This window comes from Zingiber officinale, chromosome 3B, assembly GCF_018446385.1.
Source record: "Zingiber officinale cultivar Zhangliang chromosome 3B, Zo_v1.1, whole genome shotgun sequence".
Taxonomy (NCBI): domain Eukaryota; kingdom Viridiplantae; phylum Streptophyta; class Magnoliopsida; order Zingiberales; family Zingiberaceae; genus Zingiber; species Zingiber officinale.
The window spans coordinates 129705167-129722634 of NC_055991.1; the positions used below are offsets into that span (position 1 = coordinate 129705167).

Genomic DNA, 17468 nt, shown 5'->3' on the forward strand with positions numbered 1-17468 from the left:
TACTAAGAAAAAAAAGAGAGTCCAGTTGGGCCATGCCAATAAAATATTAACATAGATTTACCTCAAAAATTTATACGACTAAACTAAAGCAAGTAGGATTTACCATTAAACAACTTTCAAAATTTCCATTGTGATTATCACTATTTTAAAGACATAAGTGAGATACACTCACAAGTAACCAAACCTATATCCCTCCCTATTCCTATCACTTAGATTGGTTCGGATTGAACAAGCTGAAACTTTTAACTAAAGCTATATTTTGTACCAAGAGAGACTTTCATGTCCAATATAAAATACCAAATCCTCTAATAAAATAATAATCTAATGCTAGTGAGAATGACGTCGAAAAGGATGGCCGAAATATATATATGTAGTTGGCTTTTCCATCTGTCTCTCTCCAATAACAAAAACTCTTGTACTTCTTTTGTTGTAATTTATTTTTCCACCATATAAAGTTCATTCAATTTCTTTGTTGATGTTGGCTACCAAAGAACTACTTTAATCTTTCTTGACTTTTATTAATTTCCTTCAACTTTTTCATGAACCTCAATGGAGCAAGCAGTAATTTCTAAAGGTTACTGAATAGTTTCAGCTCAATTGCAGAATAGTTTGGGTGCTTGAAATGTTCATCCTCTGAACGTTAGCCATCGGTGACTGTGCATCCCCTTCCCATCACACTTCACTGTATCAGTCAGTATTATCCGAACTTGAAACATTTCAATATCGATATATCAAAACCATCCTTCTCTTTTAGGTGAACTTGCCCATCTGGAGGCCATTGCACTTGCCATCCTTTGCTCAAGAGGACAAGAGAGCTTACGTGCCCCGATTAGGCCTCTGTAACATCAACTGGTCCACCCAATCTGAGATATGCAAAGTGGGACCTCAAGTCGTGATAATGCCCCTCTCATCAGTTTCTTCTGTATCAATCTTCATCCAATCAATGATTGATGCAGCAAACCCTATCAGCATTCAGCAGAATGAAGTGAAAGAAAAAGTAATAGGCCACTAAATTAAGGTTAGAGTGTAAATCATATCACATCATAATCATAAGCATAATCACAATCAAACAAGTAGTAGAAAAAATAGTTAGACTTCACGAGACCAGGTAGCAGCTAGCTAGCTTTCATGTCTGTTGAAGTGTATACTAAAAGCCTAGCTTTTGGTATAAACATTTATCTAGAAATAAGAATCACATTGGTCAAATGTCTACATTTATGATAAATGTAGTTGTTCAATTAATTTATATTGTAGATGACATGGTGTGTGGTGTCACACACAGAAGATCATGTTATCAGTACCTTATAAATTATAAACAGTAGCTCACGACCATGATGGAAAGGAACAAACCATTGGAAGGTCGTAGTGTAATTAGGTATTAGTTTATCTTGACTATATAATTACACTAGTACACTCAAAGTGTATTGAGTAGGACCATTTGAGGTCGTTTCTTTTATACTGACTTTATAAAGAAACAAAGACCTCGGTTATTATGGAAGTGTGTGCTCTTAATCCTAATGTAATAACAAGCACATATATTTGATATTTATTTCTTTAATTTATCAATGGGTGAGATTTAGTTCGTTAAATCAATAAACCCGATAAGTTGGGAAATGGTATCACTTATAGTGTGTGTTGTTGATTATAGAAGGAAACTGTGTCCTAGAGATACTAGGTTGATAATGTCCTCAAGAGGAGCTCATAAAGATTGTCATGTTAAACCTGCAGTGGACTTAGTCCGACATGATAATAAGGTTGAGTGGTACTACTCTTGGACTTAGATATTAATTAAATGAGTTGTCAGTAACTCACTTAATTAGTGGACATTCGATATCTTAAACACAGGGAGACTAACACACTCATAATAAGAAGGAGCCCAAAAATGTAATTTGGGATTGGTGCGGTAGTTCAATGATAGTTCTCTAGTGGAATGAATTATCATTGATAAAATTAAGTTGTGTGTTCGGGGCGAACACGGGATGCTTAATTTTATCGGGAGACCAAAACCAATTCCTCCTCTCGGTCCCTATCGTAGCCTCTTATTTGTAGAAGTTCTATACCCACCTATACCCACCTTCTATACCCACCAATAAGGGGCCGGCCAAGCTAGCTTGGGAACCAAGCTAGGGCCGGCCTAGGTATAATATTGGGTGGCCGGCCCTAGCTTGAACCCAAGCTAGTGGGGGCCGGCCAAATTAAATTAAAAGGGATTTTAATTTTAGTTTTTATTATGTGGAAGAAATAATTTTTTAAAGAGAATTAAAATTAAAATATCTCTCTTGTAAAAGATCTACAAAAGATTAAAGAAAGAGATTAGATCTCTTTCCTTATTTGTAGATTGATGAGTTATTTTATTTTCTCTTTAAAAATTATCCACATGTTGATAAAATTAAAATTATAGAAATTTCCTTTATCAACCATGAAGAGATTTTTAAAGAGAAATTTTTAAAATTTCCGGAAACAAATTAGGAAGTTTTAATTTGTTAAAACTTGTCTAATTTATTTCCTCTAGAAGTGGCCGGCCATTAGAGATTAAATTGGGAAATTTTATTTAATTTTTCTCAATTAAATCATGTCAAGGAAATTAAGGAAATTTTATTGTAATTAAATTTCCTAATTTGCCTAGGCCAAGGAATATAAAAGAAGGGGTGAGGGTGCCTTCATGGGATAACCTCTATTATTTTTCTCCCTCTTTTCCCTTGGTATGGTGGCCGGCCCTTCCCTTTCTCTCCTCTCCTCTTGATGGCCGAAACCTATCTTCTTGGTGGAGCTTTTGTTGGTGGCCGGATCAAGGAAGGAGAAGAAGGAGAGAAAGCAAGTCTCGTCTCTAGCATCCCTTGGAGCATTGGTGGTGGCCGAAATTCTTCATGCTTGAAGAAAGTTATTTTGGCCGGCCATCTTCTTCTTTTCTTCCTCTTTGTGGTGGCCGAAACTTATCTCTTGCTTGGAGCTCTTGTGGTGGCCGGATACTACTTGGAGAAGAAGAAGAAGAAGGAGAGGAAGCTAGCATCTCTTGGAGCTTGGTTGGTGTTTTGATTTTCTTCCTTGGTGAAGCTTCCTTGTTGTGGCCGAACCTAGCTAGGAGGAGAAGAAGGTGGTTGGTGGTTGGTGGTTGGTGGTTGGTGGTTTCTCATCTTGGTAGATCGTTGCCCACACAACGTCCGAGGTTAGAAGAGGAATACGGTAGAAGATCAAGAGGTCTTTCTAGAAGGTATAACTAGTAGTTTTTCCTTTTCCGCATCATGCTAGTTATTTATGGAAATAATACCAAATACAATAGGCTTACGTTCTAGAATTTCGAATATGTTTTTCGATGTTGTGTTCTTTTGTTTTTTCTTTTCCTTGTGATTTGATTGTTCTCTTTGGTTAACCTAAAGTTATTTTAGGAAATTAAATATTAGATTTCTATAAAAGGTTTTGTCTAGTCGGTGGTGGTTGCTCCCATATCCAAGAAGGCCATGTGCCTCGCCACGTCAGTACTGGGAACCAATTATGGAAATTAATATTTAATGGAATTAATAACTTAAGGAGACTTGGGTCGAACGTGTTAAGTTCCGCAGGAGATCCAAGTCAAAACCTAAAAGAACAAATAGATTAAGTTTTGGATCAAATGTGTTAAGTTCCGCAGGCGATCCAAAATTTAATTTAAAAGAACACATGGTAGCTAGGAAAAGGTTCAGACCTTTGTACAAAATTTTTGTACAGTGGAACCTCTAGATTTTCCGAGTAGCAACCAACAATGTCAGTTTAATTGCACAAGATCTACAAAGGGTTCCCTATTTGGATTTGTATAGATATCGTCCTCATGATTGGGTTAGAATCTGAGAGGTCTGAAAACAAAGATGAGAGGAACCCACCCTTGAAAAAACTGAAGCTTCCTGGAAGTTCTCTGCATAGATCATTGATTAATTCCATTCTCACGTAGAAAGGGACTGGCTCATGAGATTTGTAGTTGGAAGGGGAGGGCCATGAATGCGTGCAAGTCGATGCATGAACTTGAGGCCAAGCAATTTGATGGGGACCTTGAGCTACATCCTTGTTAGTTTGGCGTGCCATTTACTCACCCAGCACCTAGACCGACAATTCTCACATGCAACTTTTCTTTCAAATGTTTAGTCAGGGTGGATCATGAAGAAAATTATGAGTGGTGTTTCAACCCATGAGGATTCCATCCTAACCTAAGAGATACGACACAAGAAACAGAGCCCAAGAGAATTAATGTAGGAGACAAACTTACCAATTGGGCCATCTTTAGAAGGTCCAAAGTGGCTTGCAGCAGGAGACTACGACAAAGTCATCCATCACCAATTCACAATTCACTTACTTTTGGAAGCCGAAGAGGAGCAGACTTGTGAGTTGAAACCAACTCAGCACTCCAATCATAGTCAATGTAGTAGCAACAAGGGGCGTGAAGTTTGAGAATTTCACATGCTCTCCTCCTAATGAGGTAATGCCCGTCGAGGGTGTGTGCCAACTTCTAATTGCTTGCACATGTTTCCTGTATCCAGCTCTTTTTGATGATCAAATAAATCTGAAAAGTGCATATGAGTTATAGGGGCAGCCTAACACCGTAAGTGGTTTGCATCTGTCCTTCAGTCAAAGAATATTTATTTCAACTACCTAATTCATATTAATTCATCTAATTAACTATTTATATGCATATTTCAAGATACTATTACAAAATATAAGTACATGTTTCCTCTTCTTTTAGGTATCCAGTTCTTTTTAATGATCAAATAAATCTAAAAAGTGCATATGAGCTATAGGTACAGCCTAACACTGTAAGTGGTTTGCATCTGTCCTTATGTAAAGAATATTTATTTCAACTCTATAATCCATACTAATTTTTCAAAAGATTATTATAAAATAGAAGTACAACAAGTCTAAAAAAGAGACATCATTCATCGAAAATAAAATATAATCCCTTCTAAATTCAGTATAATTTAATAGAGATAATAATTTTATTCGAATCCGATGGATAATCTAACATCCGACCCGAATGGAGGAGGATATGGAGGAAATTTTTATATCCGATTATAATAAATGGGTATTCAGGTAGGAGTATTTTGAGTATACATATGGAGGCGGATGTGATAAAATCCTACCCATACCCTACTTGATATCCGTGTATATATATATATATATATATATATATATATATATATATATATATATATATATATATATATATATATTGAGAAAGAAAAAACTTTAACCCGTTTTTCGTCTTAGAGCATCTCCAATGGGGGATATTTGGAGGGAAAATTTCTCCAAATATCCCCCCTCTCAAATATCCCCCATTGTGGAGGATATTTGAGGGATGAATGGAAATCACCGGCTACAAATGTTTGCCCGGTGATTTCCTCTTGTGGGGCCTACCATTTTGGTGGGTTGTCACTATTTACAGTTTTTTATTTTTTTTTTATTCTACTCAAATATGATGGGCCCCACCAAAAATGGTGGGTGCCGTGACTTTTAGATTTTTTTATTTTTTAAATTTAATTAAATTCAGAACATTAAAAAAATTAAAAACAAATCAAACGTTAACGTTTGAAAAAATAACGTTCGGAAAATTAAACGTTTGAAAACTTAAATGTTGGCTAACGTTCAATTTCTCCCTATATATACATCCTTTCTTTCATCTATTTTCATCATTTCCATACTCATTGCCTACCAAAAATTTAAAGAGAAATGGATAAAAATTCTGGTCATTATTTTAGGGATTTGTTCAACTCTCCAAATATCGACAAAAATTCTGAAGAAAGTTCTCAAGTTCGTCATAATATTCCCGAAGACACAACGAGCCCTACAATATCAGATCTCGGTGATTCATGATGGTAGTGCACAATCAATTTAGAGTGACTGAATTCGTGCAAGATTATCATGGAAGTACAAAAAGAAGAACAACAATTAACAGAGATCGTGTAGCTGGACACACTCAACTTGTCAATGATTATTTCTGTGTTGAGCCGGTGTATACCGATGATATGTCCCGAAGATGATTCCGAATGAGAAAAGAGTTATTTTTGCGCATAGTCACTGATTTGGAAAATCATCCTAGTGGATTTTTTAAATGAAGAGAAGATGCAGCAAGGAGAAAAGGTCTGTCGCCGCTTTAAAAATGCACGGCGGCTATCCGTCAACTGACTTATGGAGGTTCCGCCGACCAATTTGACGAGTACTTGCGAATGGGTGAAACAACGTACTATCCTTGAATGCTTGTCCAACTTTTGCCAATGCGTGATACAAATATACGGAGGTGAGTACTTAAGAAAACCCAATGCAATTGACATCACTCGTTTGCTTGAAATGCATGAACAAAAGCATGGTTTCCCTGGAATGTTAGGAAGTCTTGATTATATACATTGGGCCTGGAAACATTATCCGGTTGCGTGGAGGGCACAGTACACACGAGGTGATCATGGCTATCCAACAATTGTGCTTGAGGCAGTCGCATCTGTCGATTTGTGGATATGACATGCATTTTTTTTGGAGTTGTTGGATCTCGCAATGACATCAATGTGCTTAATGAATCATCTATTTTTAATGACGTCTTGAAAGGAAATGCACTGGAAGTTAATTTTATTGTGAACGGTACACAATATACAAAAGGGTATTACCTAACAGATGGTATATATCCGGAATGAGCCACTTTCATCAAAAGTTTTTCCTGCCCTCAAGATCCAAAAAGAATGAAATTTAAGGAAAGACAAGAGGCTGCAAGAAAAGACGTCGAGCGGGCATTTGGGGTACTCCAAGTTCATTGGGCAATAATAAGAGGTCTAGGGCGACATTGGTTTATGGACAAATGCAAAGAAATCATGTATATGTGCATTATTTTACACAACATGATTGTGGAGGATGAAGGTCATGCAATATCAATTTGGGATCGCAAAGAACAAGATACAATCACAGCGAATCATGGCTCAACCAATGAATTTGCTAAATACATTCGAAGAAATTCCGAGTTACGTGATACTCAGGTGCATCATCAGCTTTGTCATGATTTGATTGAACATATCTGGAAAACATGTCATCATGATGAGTAAATAACTAATTTATTATATATGAAATATTTAGTTATTCAATTCTGATTTTGTGAAATATTTGAATTATTTTGTAGTTTTTTTTAAATATGTACGCCCGATGTTGTATTGTTTTCATTTAAATACAATATTAATATTAAAATAATTATATTGAATAATTGTCTAAAAAATATTTATGAATAAATGATAGACGAAATATATTAAAAATATATATTAATTTTATTTAAATATAAAATTATATGTAAGTTAATAAAATGGTCATGAGACCCATAAATATTTGATTGGTGGGATATTTGATTGTGAAGTTGAGGATATTTGAGAGTGAGATATTTGATTGGTGGGACTCATAAATATTTGGATGGTGAGATATTTTATTGTGAAAGTTGAGATATTTGAATAGTAGGATATTTGAAGAGTGATGTGGAAGTGGGGACCACAAATATTTGGGAGAAATATCTCATGCTATTGTGGATGCTCTTATAAAAAAGACTTAGTTTATCTCTTTATCCGATCATCAACACGTATCTCATCTTCTTTTCAACAGAAAATGTTCACCAAATCGAAGGAGCGCGAGACGAGGAAGAGCTGACAAGTATATTGAATTTTTTTTTTTTTTAAATGAGAATGGTATGGAGTAATAGAATGATGGTAGGGATATGGGTACCCGAAACTCTGACGGATATGAGGATGGATATAAAAGTTAAATACCCGATGGATATATGAATGGGTGTGGGTATAGGTATAATGGATACAGAGAATATGAAATTCTATCCAAATACTACCCATTGTCATCCCTACCATTTAAACTCAAATCTAGTACACTATCTATACACATAATTCTTAGGTAAATGATAAAATATATATATAAGAAGTTCATAATGAAATATAATTCCTCCTAAATTCAGTATCATTTCATGTGTACACATTATTTAGATACATGATAAAATATAAATACAAAAATCTATAATGAAATATAATTCTTCTTCAATTCAGCATAATTTAAATTAAAATTTAAAATATTTTCTTGAATATTGGATCACATTTGAAATAAATATTGGAATTTAAAGGTAATTTACCGATCATCCAATTTGAAGTTATGGATCGAGTGTGTGAAAAAAAAAAACCAAATTTTTTGTTTTTTTCGTCGAGAAATCAAAAACAATCCCGTTCAATTTCATTGCAGCATCGCAAACAAGAAGTCGTTCCAAATGTCGATCGGCCCCGGCAAGCACCAATGCACGCAGTCGTTGTACAAGGTCACATTCTCGTGCGCCCAATGCCCGTACCTACTCGGGTGCCCGTCCGCCCTCGCCAACATCGCCGCCGTCGTGTCTAGCAACCTCATCCTCACGCCCTTCCCCCTCGCCGCCATCTTCTCCGCCGCCCGAAACTCCTCCAACTGCGCCTCGTAGTACTCCCGTTGCAGCCCCTCCAGCCTCGCCTCCCCGCCGGCCAGCGGCCGCGTCCGCACGCAGTCGCCGCCGCCGTTCCACGTCCCGTTCTCGAAGTGCGTCGGGGAGAGCGTCCGCATATAGACCGTTCCGCGGAAGCCGCCGTGGCCGCCGGCCAGGGCGCGGAGCACGGTGCGGAAGGCCATCCGCTGCGAATACCTCTTCGTGAGGTCGGTGACGTTGGGGAGAAGGCAGTTGTTGCAGCCGACGAGGCGGCGGCGTTCGAAGAAGACGGAGGGGCGGTTGAACCAGTTGCCGGCGGAGAGGACGATGTAGTCGAAAAGGCCGATCTGGGACGCCCAAGCGTCGTCGAGTTCATCGAGGTAGAGATTCCACAGGCCGGTGTGAGTGGGGCCGTCGGGGTCGGCCTGTTCGGCGTTGACGAGGAACCTGGACCAGAACACGGCGACGGTGAAGTTGTAGGTGGAGTAGAGCATCTGCTTGAAGTAGTCGTCGCCGGTTTTGGAGACATCTTTTGGGCGCTCCACCTGATCAACAAATCGGTATCTCAACCAAGACGCAATCTTGCTAATCGCTAACAACCAATTTCGACGAATTGTAGCTGATCAATCCTTACCTTGGACAAGAGGCACAACAAGGACTGCATGTGGTTCCGAGCCAAGGAGTCGCCGACGAACGCCATGGACCGCCCTCTCACCGTCTCCAGGAAGCGCGCCGGGTCGAGCCGCGGCAGCTCGCAGGCCGCCGGCCTCCACCGCCACTTCAAGAACTCGGTGTCCGGCCGCCCGTACTTCATGCAGTTCTGGTGCTCCTGGATCGCGAAGCAGGTCGTGTTCGTGTAGCGTGGGGGGTCCGGATCGCGAACCCATTCGCCCTTGGTGAAATCGCAAGCGGGAGGAAAGGAAGAAGAGGAATGTGAGTAGTTGAAGGAAGGGAAAGAACGCCGGTTTGAGGAGGAAATGACGGAGAGAATCAGGAGGAGGAGAAAAGAGACGAGGAGTGTGGGCGGGCACCCCCAAAAAGGATGCTCACGAGGGTTCATTGCAAGATACGATGGTTGATTGCAAGATGCAGCTACCAGTTTTGAGAGAAGAAGATGAAAACAGCTTTCACATTAGACAAACAGAAGTCTCCGATCTAAGATTCTGGTTTACACTTTACATTTAAAAAACCCCAAGAAAGCCATCTTACCCACGTGGCATGTGCTCACTGATGGAAAAAGGTACTAACTGCACCACCAAAAATCCCGAATCCCATCTAATCCATGTGCACTAAATATTAAATTATTCCCAAATTATAATCAAAGAAATAAAAAAAAACACAATTTTCCATCGCAAATAGAAAAAAATTTCTAATCACAACTTTAATTTTATATGTAATCTTCAATACTAAAAAATTTTATTTTCACTTTCTACATACAAAATTTTATTTACTTCAACTCTCTCATGCAAATATTGTTATTTAATTGTCCTTCAAATTTTTTAAGTACAAAAGATCCAAATATGAGTATAATTCTTCTTAAAATACTCATTCTTCTTAAAGTTAGTACTGTATACTAGAATCGAATATATTTTCTATTAAATTGAACATAACTTTTTTCTTGTTTTAATATAATTCCTCCTAAATTTAATATCATTTAAAGAAAATATAGTAAATTTTCTATCCAATTAGTACAATTTAAAAAAATCTAGTATATTTTTCATCCAATTGAGGTGGAAAAAGAATCGTGCTCAATTTGATAGAAAATATACTAAAATGAGTATAATTCCTTTTAAAGTCGGCATTTTATAGTAGAATCGAGTATATTTTCTATTAAAATTGACCCTCATATTTTTTAAGTATAAATAATCTAAAAATAAGTCTAATTCCTATTAAATTCTATACTTTAAACTAGAATCGAATATATTTTCTATTAAATTGAGCATGACTTTTTTCCTTCTTAATATAATTCCTCCTAAATTCAACATCATTTAAATAAAATCTAGTATATTTTTCATTCAATTGAGTATCATTTAAAGAAAATCTAGTATATTTTTCATTCAATTGATGTGGAAAAAAATTATACTAAATTTTTGTTTAATATATTGAATTTAAAAATAATTATACTTATTTTTAAATTTTTTATACTTAAAATATCAGGACAATTAGATAAGTATATTAGATTAGGAAGTGAAAAAATTAAATGGAGAATGCATTAGTCAATAGAGACTGACATACACATTTTTCCATTTTCTATTATAATTTAAAACTGTCTACTTTATTCTTTACTTATTACTCGGAGTGTAGTATATAGCATAGCTGTAATGCAAGTACTTCATTGTGATAAACAGAAAAAGGTCGGCGATGCACATGCATGAATTTCCATAGAAGTCAATTATTGCGAGAAGATCGGCTATGATCACGCTACGCAACTGCACAAAATGATCATTTTGGACGATACACACGATGACGAATCAATTCCCATAAAAGAAAGAACTTCATTCAATTGGGCAAATCCGAACAACCATCATCCGAAAAGCGTTTGTACCCAAGTCGAGAAGAGAGACTTAATGATATCATCAGAATTACAAAAGTTCGATCGATCTCTTCGGCTTCAATCTACTCGATCGTCCAGCATCATCGCAAACAAAAAGTTGCTCCATAAATCGACGGGTCCAGGCAGACACCAGTGCACGCAATCATTATACAGCGTCACGTTCTCGTGCGCCCAATGCCCAAATCGGCTCGGGTGCCCGTCGGCCCTCAGCAACATGGCTCCCGTCGCATCCAACAACTTCAGCTTCGCTCCTTTCTCCCTGCCAACCCTCTCGGCTTCCCTGAACTCCTCTATCTGAATCTGGTGGAAGTCCAGATCTCTCCCCTCTAATCTCGCCTCGTTTTTCTTAAATGGTTGCCTCCGCACGCAGTCCCCTCCCTTGTTCCACTCCCCCTTCTCGAAATGAGACGGCGAAATTGTTCGTAGAAATATTTTGCCTTTGAATCCGTCCATGTCGATGAGGCTGCGGAGAGTCGTCCGGAGTGCCGATCTATAGGAGTACCAAATTGGGAGATCGGTGACGTTGTCGACGAGGCAAAAGTGGCAGCCGACGAGCTCTCTCTTCTCGTAGAAGAATGTCGGATGTGAGAACCAGATGCCATCGGATAGTATCACGTAGTCGAACTGGTCGATTTCGGAAGCCCAACTGTCATCGACTTCGTCGAGGTAGAGGTTCCACAGGCCAGTGTGGTTAGGGCCGTCTGAATCTACCTCCTCAGCTTTAACTAGAAATCGGGACCAGAAACTCGATAGGGTGAAATTGTAGTTGGCGTAGAACATGCGTTTGAAGTAGTTATCTGTTGAGTTGAGGTCTTCAGGGAACTCCACCTGAATTATGAGAGTTATTTGTGGTTAAGAAGTCTCCTTGTTCATGCAATTGGTGAGATTCAGGAGTAATGGACAAGGATTGAGAGACGGAGATTTTCAGAAAACATGGACAAATTGTTAACAATTTGTCCATGTTTTCTCAAGCAGATCTTGCATCCAACAACAGGTTCGAGAGGTCAAGGGTTTACCTTGGACAAGAGGCACATCAAGGACTGCATGTGGTTTCTAGCCAAAGAGTCGCCGATGAACGCCATCGACTTTCCCCTCACGAGATCGAGGAAGCGCGCCGCGTCGAACGCGGGCAGATCGCACGCCGCCGGCTTCCACCGCCACTTCAAGAAGTCCCTGTCCGGCCTCCCATACTTCATGCAGTTCTGGTGCTCCTGGATCAGCGAGCAGGTGAGGTTGGTGTAGTACGGCGCGGCCGGATCCGGAACCCACTCGCCGCGGGAGATGTCGCAGCCCGCCGGCAACCTGGAGGAAGAATGCGGGTAGTCGAAGGAAGGGAAAGAAGGCTGCTTGGAGGAGGAGATGAGGGCGAGGACGAAGAGGAGGAGGAGGAGGAAGAAGGAGGAGGAGAGGAGATAGAGCCTGGGCTTGGTGTGGCCGCAAAAGGAGAGATCAATGGGGTGATGAGGCTCCATGGAAGGGTTTGCCGGGAGGCGATGAGATGGAGATCGGCTGAACGCTGCAGAGAAAGCGATTTGAAAATTTATTGGGCAAGTGAGATCTGATGAGTTCTTTGCTTCACTTGGTCCGATAAAGTAGCTGGACGAGGTAGTCAACCAACGAAGACCATTGTCGTATAGAATTTTACAATTTTTTATTTTTTTTGTTAACTCTTGGATTTATGAAAATCGTTTGAAAGGGCGCACAAAACCGAAAATGATGGTGGCAAAAATTTCCAATTCTTGCCGTAAATAACGGAAACAACGGCAAGAGGCCCAATGGACGCCGAAAATAACGGAGCATAATGACGAGACACTACTTAAATCACGTTTTTTTAAAAAAAAAAAAATTAGAGACACCGAGGTTGATCCCAGTGGATATAAAATATCTTATTGATTTCCTCAATCTCTCCTTACATATGATATTTGATCCTGTCGATCTTGTCGAAGAGTTGAGAAGATAAAATCTATCAATGTGATGTGGTTAGAATGTTAATCAAGTTGTCATATCTCGGAGGAGAGGGTACGATGAACTATCTTCTATATTGATCAAGTCGTCAGAAAATTTCTAGTCAACGCTACCTATAAGCAAGGTCCGGGTTTCCCCGATCCCTGATACCCCGATGTTCGAGATAAATCCCACAGATATATAAGGAACAGGCTAATGGTAGAATAATGAAATGAATAAAAAATGAATATGATGACGTACCCTGGCCCAGGGGATGTCCTCTGGTAGACCGATGAGTTGGTCATAAGGCCAATCAAGTCGTCGTGTCCTGAAAGAGTAGATGAATCTTAGTCGGATGATGAGCTAGGTCCGAAGGCGACAGCACGATGCCGAATGCAGCATGGATTCGAAAGGTGGCACGTTGTCGGAATACAGCAACGGCACGCAGGCCGGAATATGACAATAGCATGCAAGTCGGATCATAATAATGGCTCACCAGTTGGATAATACCAACAGCTCACAATTATAATAGTGGTGTGAAGGTCGAAATATAACAATGACATGGAGAGAACGAAATAACAGCTTGATGGCCGAAATATAACGATGGCTCGAAGGCCATATCAGTGCCGAAAGCGCACGTCAATGTGGATCGGATATCGGATCGGCGTCAGAAATGTATGATAGCACGGATCGGAGGATGACAACGGATGCAGGAAAGGAGGTTGCCTGCCGGCGGCAATAGCCATTGGTGGCGGCGCTGAGGCAGCAACCGCTAGTGGCAGCGCGGAGGCGACAACTACTGATGGCGTCAACGGCAAAAGGGAATGTTGACAGCGGACAACATCAAAGGCGGCCACCTGATCGTGCATAAGAGGCAGTGGCTGGAGATAAGCGTGGAGGAGGTGACGGTGCAAAAGCTGCAGTGCGGACTACTGCTCTCACCCAAGGCAGCGATATGCGAGAGAGAGGGAAGAGGAGGCCGCTGGCGTTAGCGTTGGTGATGCCGGAGGCGACATGGGGAGGCAGCGTGCATGAGGTTGCAGGCGGAGACAGTGGTGGCGATAGAGGGAAGGGGTAGCCGACCGACTTCGGATGAGAACAGATGCGGTGATGTTGACATTAGTGTCGATGTCAGCGTGGAGAAGGAGACCCCCCCCCTATGGTGTGACCTTGGCAGCGGAGAAAACCACGAAGCCCCCCCCCCCCCTTCTCCTCCTCCTCCTCTGTGAACAGTGCTCCTCTAAAAACCCAAACCTTCAACATGTGAAAAGACCAAAATGCCCTCTCTCTTCTCCATAATTTCCTTTGGGCCCCATAGATATATCTGCATCACAAACCTTCCCTTCAAGTCTAATCGAACGAGGCACAAGTCTGACTGACTAGACAGTCTATCGCAAAAGCTGAATCACTCTTGAGTACATAGTCAGATCGCTGGGTTCGCCGTGTAATGTCAAGCCCATATTTATGATAACGTTGATCGATCAACGGAATCGGTGTCGAGCAAGTAATAGTAGCAATGTCAATAGAACGACGATAGCGATGATGAGCAAGCGATAAAAGATAGTACTGAACGATTGTCGAATGAGACAAGTATCAATGAAGCAACGCGCGAGACATGTATTAACCGAACAGCGAGCGCTTAGCAGAGCGGCGAGAAAAACAAGTACCGACCAAATGGCAAGTACTGACGAGTGCCGACGAAACAGCAAGCAAGCCAAGTATCGACAAAGCAGCGAGCGATTCTTGGGCCAATGGGGAAGCAAGCGATGCATGTGTCAACCGAGCAACAAGCGATGCACGTAACGACTGAGCGGCGAAATATAGTGCCAAGCGGGAAACCGAGAGATCGCCAAGTAGGCTACCAAGCGACGCTAAGCAGGAGAGGAGCTCGTGAGATAGAAGGATGCAAAGCCCGAGTGCTGAGCGAGTACGGAACCTGTGTAATCGGAGGTGAACGGGAGCGAAGCCCATGAGATGAGCAGGTGTGGAGCTCGAAAATTCAGCAGGAGTGTAGCCCGTGAAATCAAAGGCGAACGGGAGTGAAACTCGTGAACCGAATAGAACTAAAATCCGAGAACTGAGCGAGAGCGTAGCCCGTGAAATTGAAGGTAAACGGGAGCGAAACCAATGAATCGAGCAGGCATGGAACTCGAGAACTGAGCTGGAGCGTAACTCGTGAAAATCAAAGGTGAACGGGAGCGAAGCTCATGAACCAAGCGGGTGTGGAGCCCAAGAAGTAAGCGGGAGCATTACCCGTGGAAATCAAAGTCAAATGGGAGCGAAGCCTGATAAGTCCAAATTGAATGTCACATGTGGACTTATCAAATTAACAATTTATTATTTAATGAACCTCTTAACTACACAAAGATATTGTAATAAAGATCCCAGGGTCGAATCTTTCGAGAAAACTAATAATAGGATGGTAATTTAAGATTGTTTGTTATTCATATGTTTTGGGGATTTTTAATATGGAAATGAGAATTTTGGATTTTGATTTAAATCTAATAATTAAAATAGCAAAACATGTAGAAAACTAATCTAATGCTTAAATGAAATCTAACTAAGTGGCAACTATTAATCCATGACACATTATCACTCTACGCAATGGGTTTCACCATCAACACCATAAGGTATAACATAACAAGTCATAAATGAAATCTTATCTAAAGCGATGAATAAGCTAAGAAAAGAAAGAGCAAGGCATATAAAAAATCTAACTAATGAATTAAATTCAATAAACATCAAATGAAATCTATTCTAAGCTACAAAAATAGTAAATAAAAGGAACTAATCCAAACTCGCAAACAACTATACAAACGCTCTTGCCGTCACACTAGAGGCCAGAGACGAGAATGCCCAACTCTGATCGTCGAAAAAGAAAAAAAAAAGTAATTTCTGAACTTTGGAATCAATCCAAAGCTTGCAATCTTCACCACAGAGACCTCTCCAATGACGAATGCAATAATCAAACTTAAACTAGAAATGCAAGGCTAGAATATGAAATTTGGATTTCTGCTCCATGAGGGGGGATCTGATGATGGGTGAAAGGGCATCGGAATGAACTCAGTAACACCAGAGGAACGCCTCCAATGTTCGTTGATGGGAAACGGAACCATCGGATTGGAGGAAGCCTCCAACAGTGGCGAAATAGAAATCTCGAACAGAACACACTAGTCGTCGAAACCTCTCTCCGGCGAGCTTCCATCTAGTCGGAAAATGGTCTAGGAGCTTCCTTGAAGCTTTCTCACTAACGTCGTCACTCGAGAAGTTGATCGGAGATGAAATTCGGGAGCTGCGGGTGAAGAAACATGGATGAACAGTAACTCGAGCTACTGTTCATTCGCAAAAATCTTTATCTTTATACTCTGGTTTGAACCAGACTTTGGATCTAGTTTGGGTCTGGTTCAGTGGGAATTTTAGAGTTTTGTTGAGGTGAATTTGACTTGGGTTAAGTTTGAGTGGTAAACTCCTTGTGATGGGTTGAATCGATTAGGTTGAGCTTCTTCATTAAGTTGGTTAAACTAAACTTGTTTGTGCCTTGGTCATATATCGATTTAGATCCACTTAAATATCCTACAAGACCAAATGCAAATCATGATAAATAATATTATGAATTAAGAGAAGAAATATAATTTAGCGCAAAACAATTCTCAATTTGTAAATAATCTAAAATATATCAATTAACAAATGCAATTAGCTCAAAAATCACAAGATATCAACCAAAATGATGTGTTAAATAAATGAGTTACCAAAGTCGGTGAACTGAGCGAACATGGAACCCGAGAACTAAGAGGGAGCATAGCATGTGAAAATCAAAAGCAAACAGGAGTGAAGCTCGTGAACCAAGAAGGCGTGGAGCCCGAGAACTAAGCAAGAGCATAGCCTGTGAAAATCAAAGGCGAATGGGAGCGAAGCACATGAACCGAACGAGTATGGAACCCAAGAACTAAGCGGGAGCGTAGTTCGTGAAAATTAAAGGCGAACGGGAGTGAAGCCCTTGAATCAAGCAGGTACTTTAATATATGCTTTACCGCAGTCCAATGTCCTTGTCCAGGGTTACTCTGATATCTGCTGACCATGCCTACGGCAAAACAGATATCAGGTCTCGTACATAGCATTGCATACATTAGGCTTCCTACAGCCGAAGCATAAGGAACTGCTTTCATGTCCTCTATCTCTTTTGATGTCTTTGGAGACATCTCTTTAGATAGAGCTACTCCATGTCTAAAAGGTAAGAAACCTTTCTTGGAGTCTTGCATGCTAAAACGAGCAAGGATTGTATCTATATATGAAGCTTGGGATAGACACAACATTATTTTCTTGCGATCCCTTATAACTTTGATCCCAAGAATGTGTGCACATTCTCCTAAGTCCTTCATATCAAATTGTTTGGACAACCATACCCTTACGTCTGATAATACCTTGACATTGTTGCCAATTAACAAAATATCATCTACGTATAGTACAAGAAATACCACCACGTTTCCGTTACACTTCTTATATACACAAGACTCATCCGGACTTTGAATA

At 40.2% G+C, this 17468-nt stretch overlaps 2 protein-coding genes across 2 annotated transcripts; both read right to left on the reverse strand.

The window, feature by feature from the left end:
• Positions 1-8197: 8197 nt before the first annotated feature.
• LOC121968622 (protein trichome birefringence-like 19) lies at positions 8198-9591 on the reverse strand. Its single transcript, XM_042518942.1, has 2 exons — positions 9075-9591; positions 8198-8985 (listed from the first exon to the last, which is right to left on the reverse strand). Exons 1-2 carry the CDS (start codon positions 9498-9500, stop codon positions 8221-8223), a joined length of 1191 nt encoding a protein of 396 aa, XP_042374876.1. The 5' UTR covers positions 9501-9591; the 3' UTR covers positions 8198-8220.
• A 1330-nt stretch (positions 9592-10921) lies between these two features.
• On the reverse strand, positions 10922-12574 carry LOC121967723 (protein trichome birefringence-like 19). The gene is made up of 2 exons (XM_042518125.1): positions 12011-12574; positions 10922-11822 (listed from the first exon to the last, which is right to left on the reverse strand). The coding sequence occupies exons 1-2, from the start codon at positions 12464-12466 to the stop codon at positions 11052-11054; spliced, it is 1227 nt and encodes a 408-aa protein (XP_042374059.1). The 5' UTR covers positions 12467-12574; the 3' UTR covers positions 10922-11051.
• Between the last annotated feature and the right edge of the window lie 4894 nt (positions 12575-17468).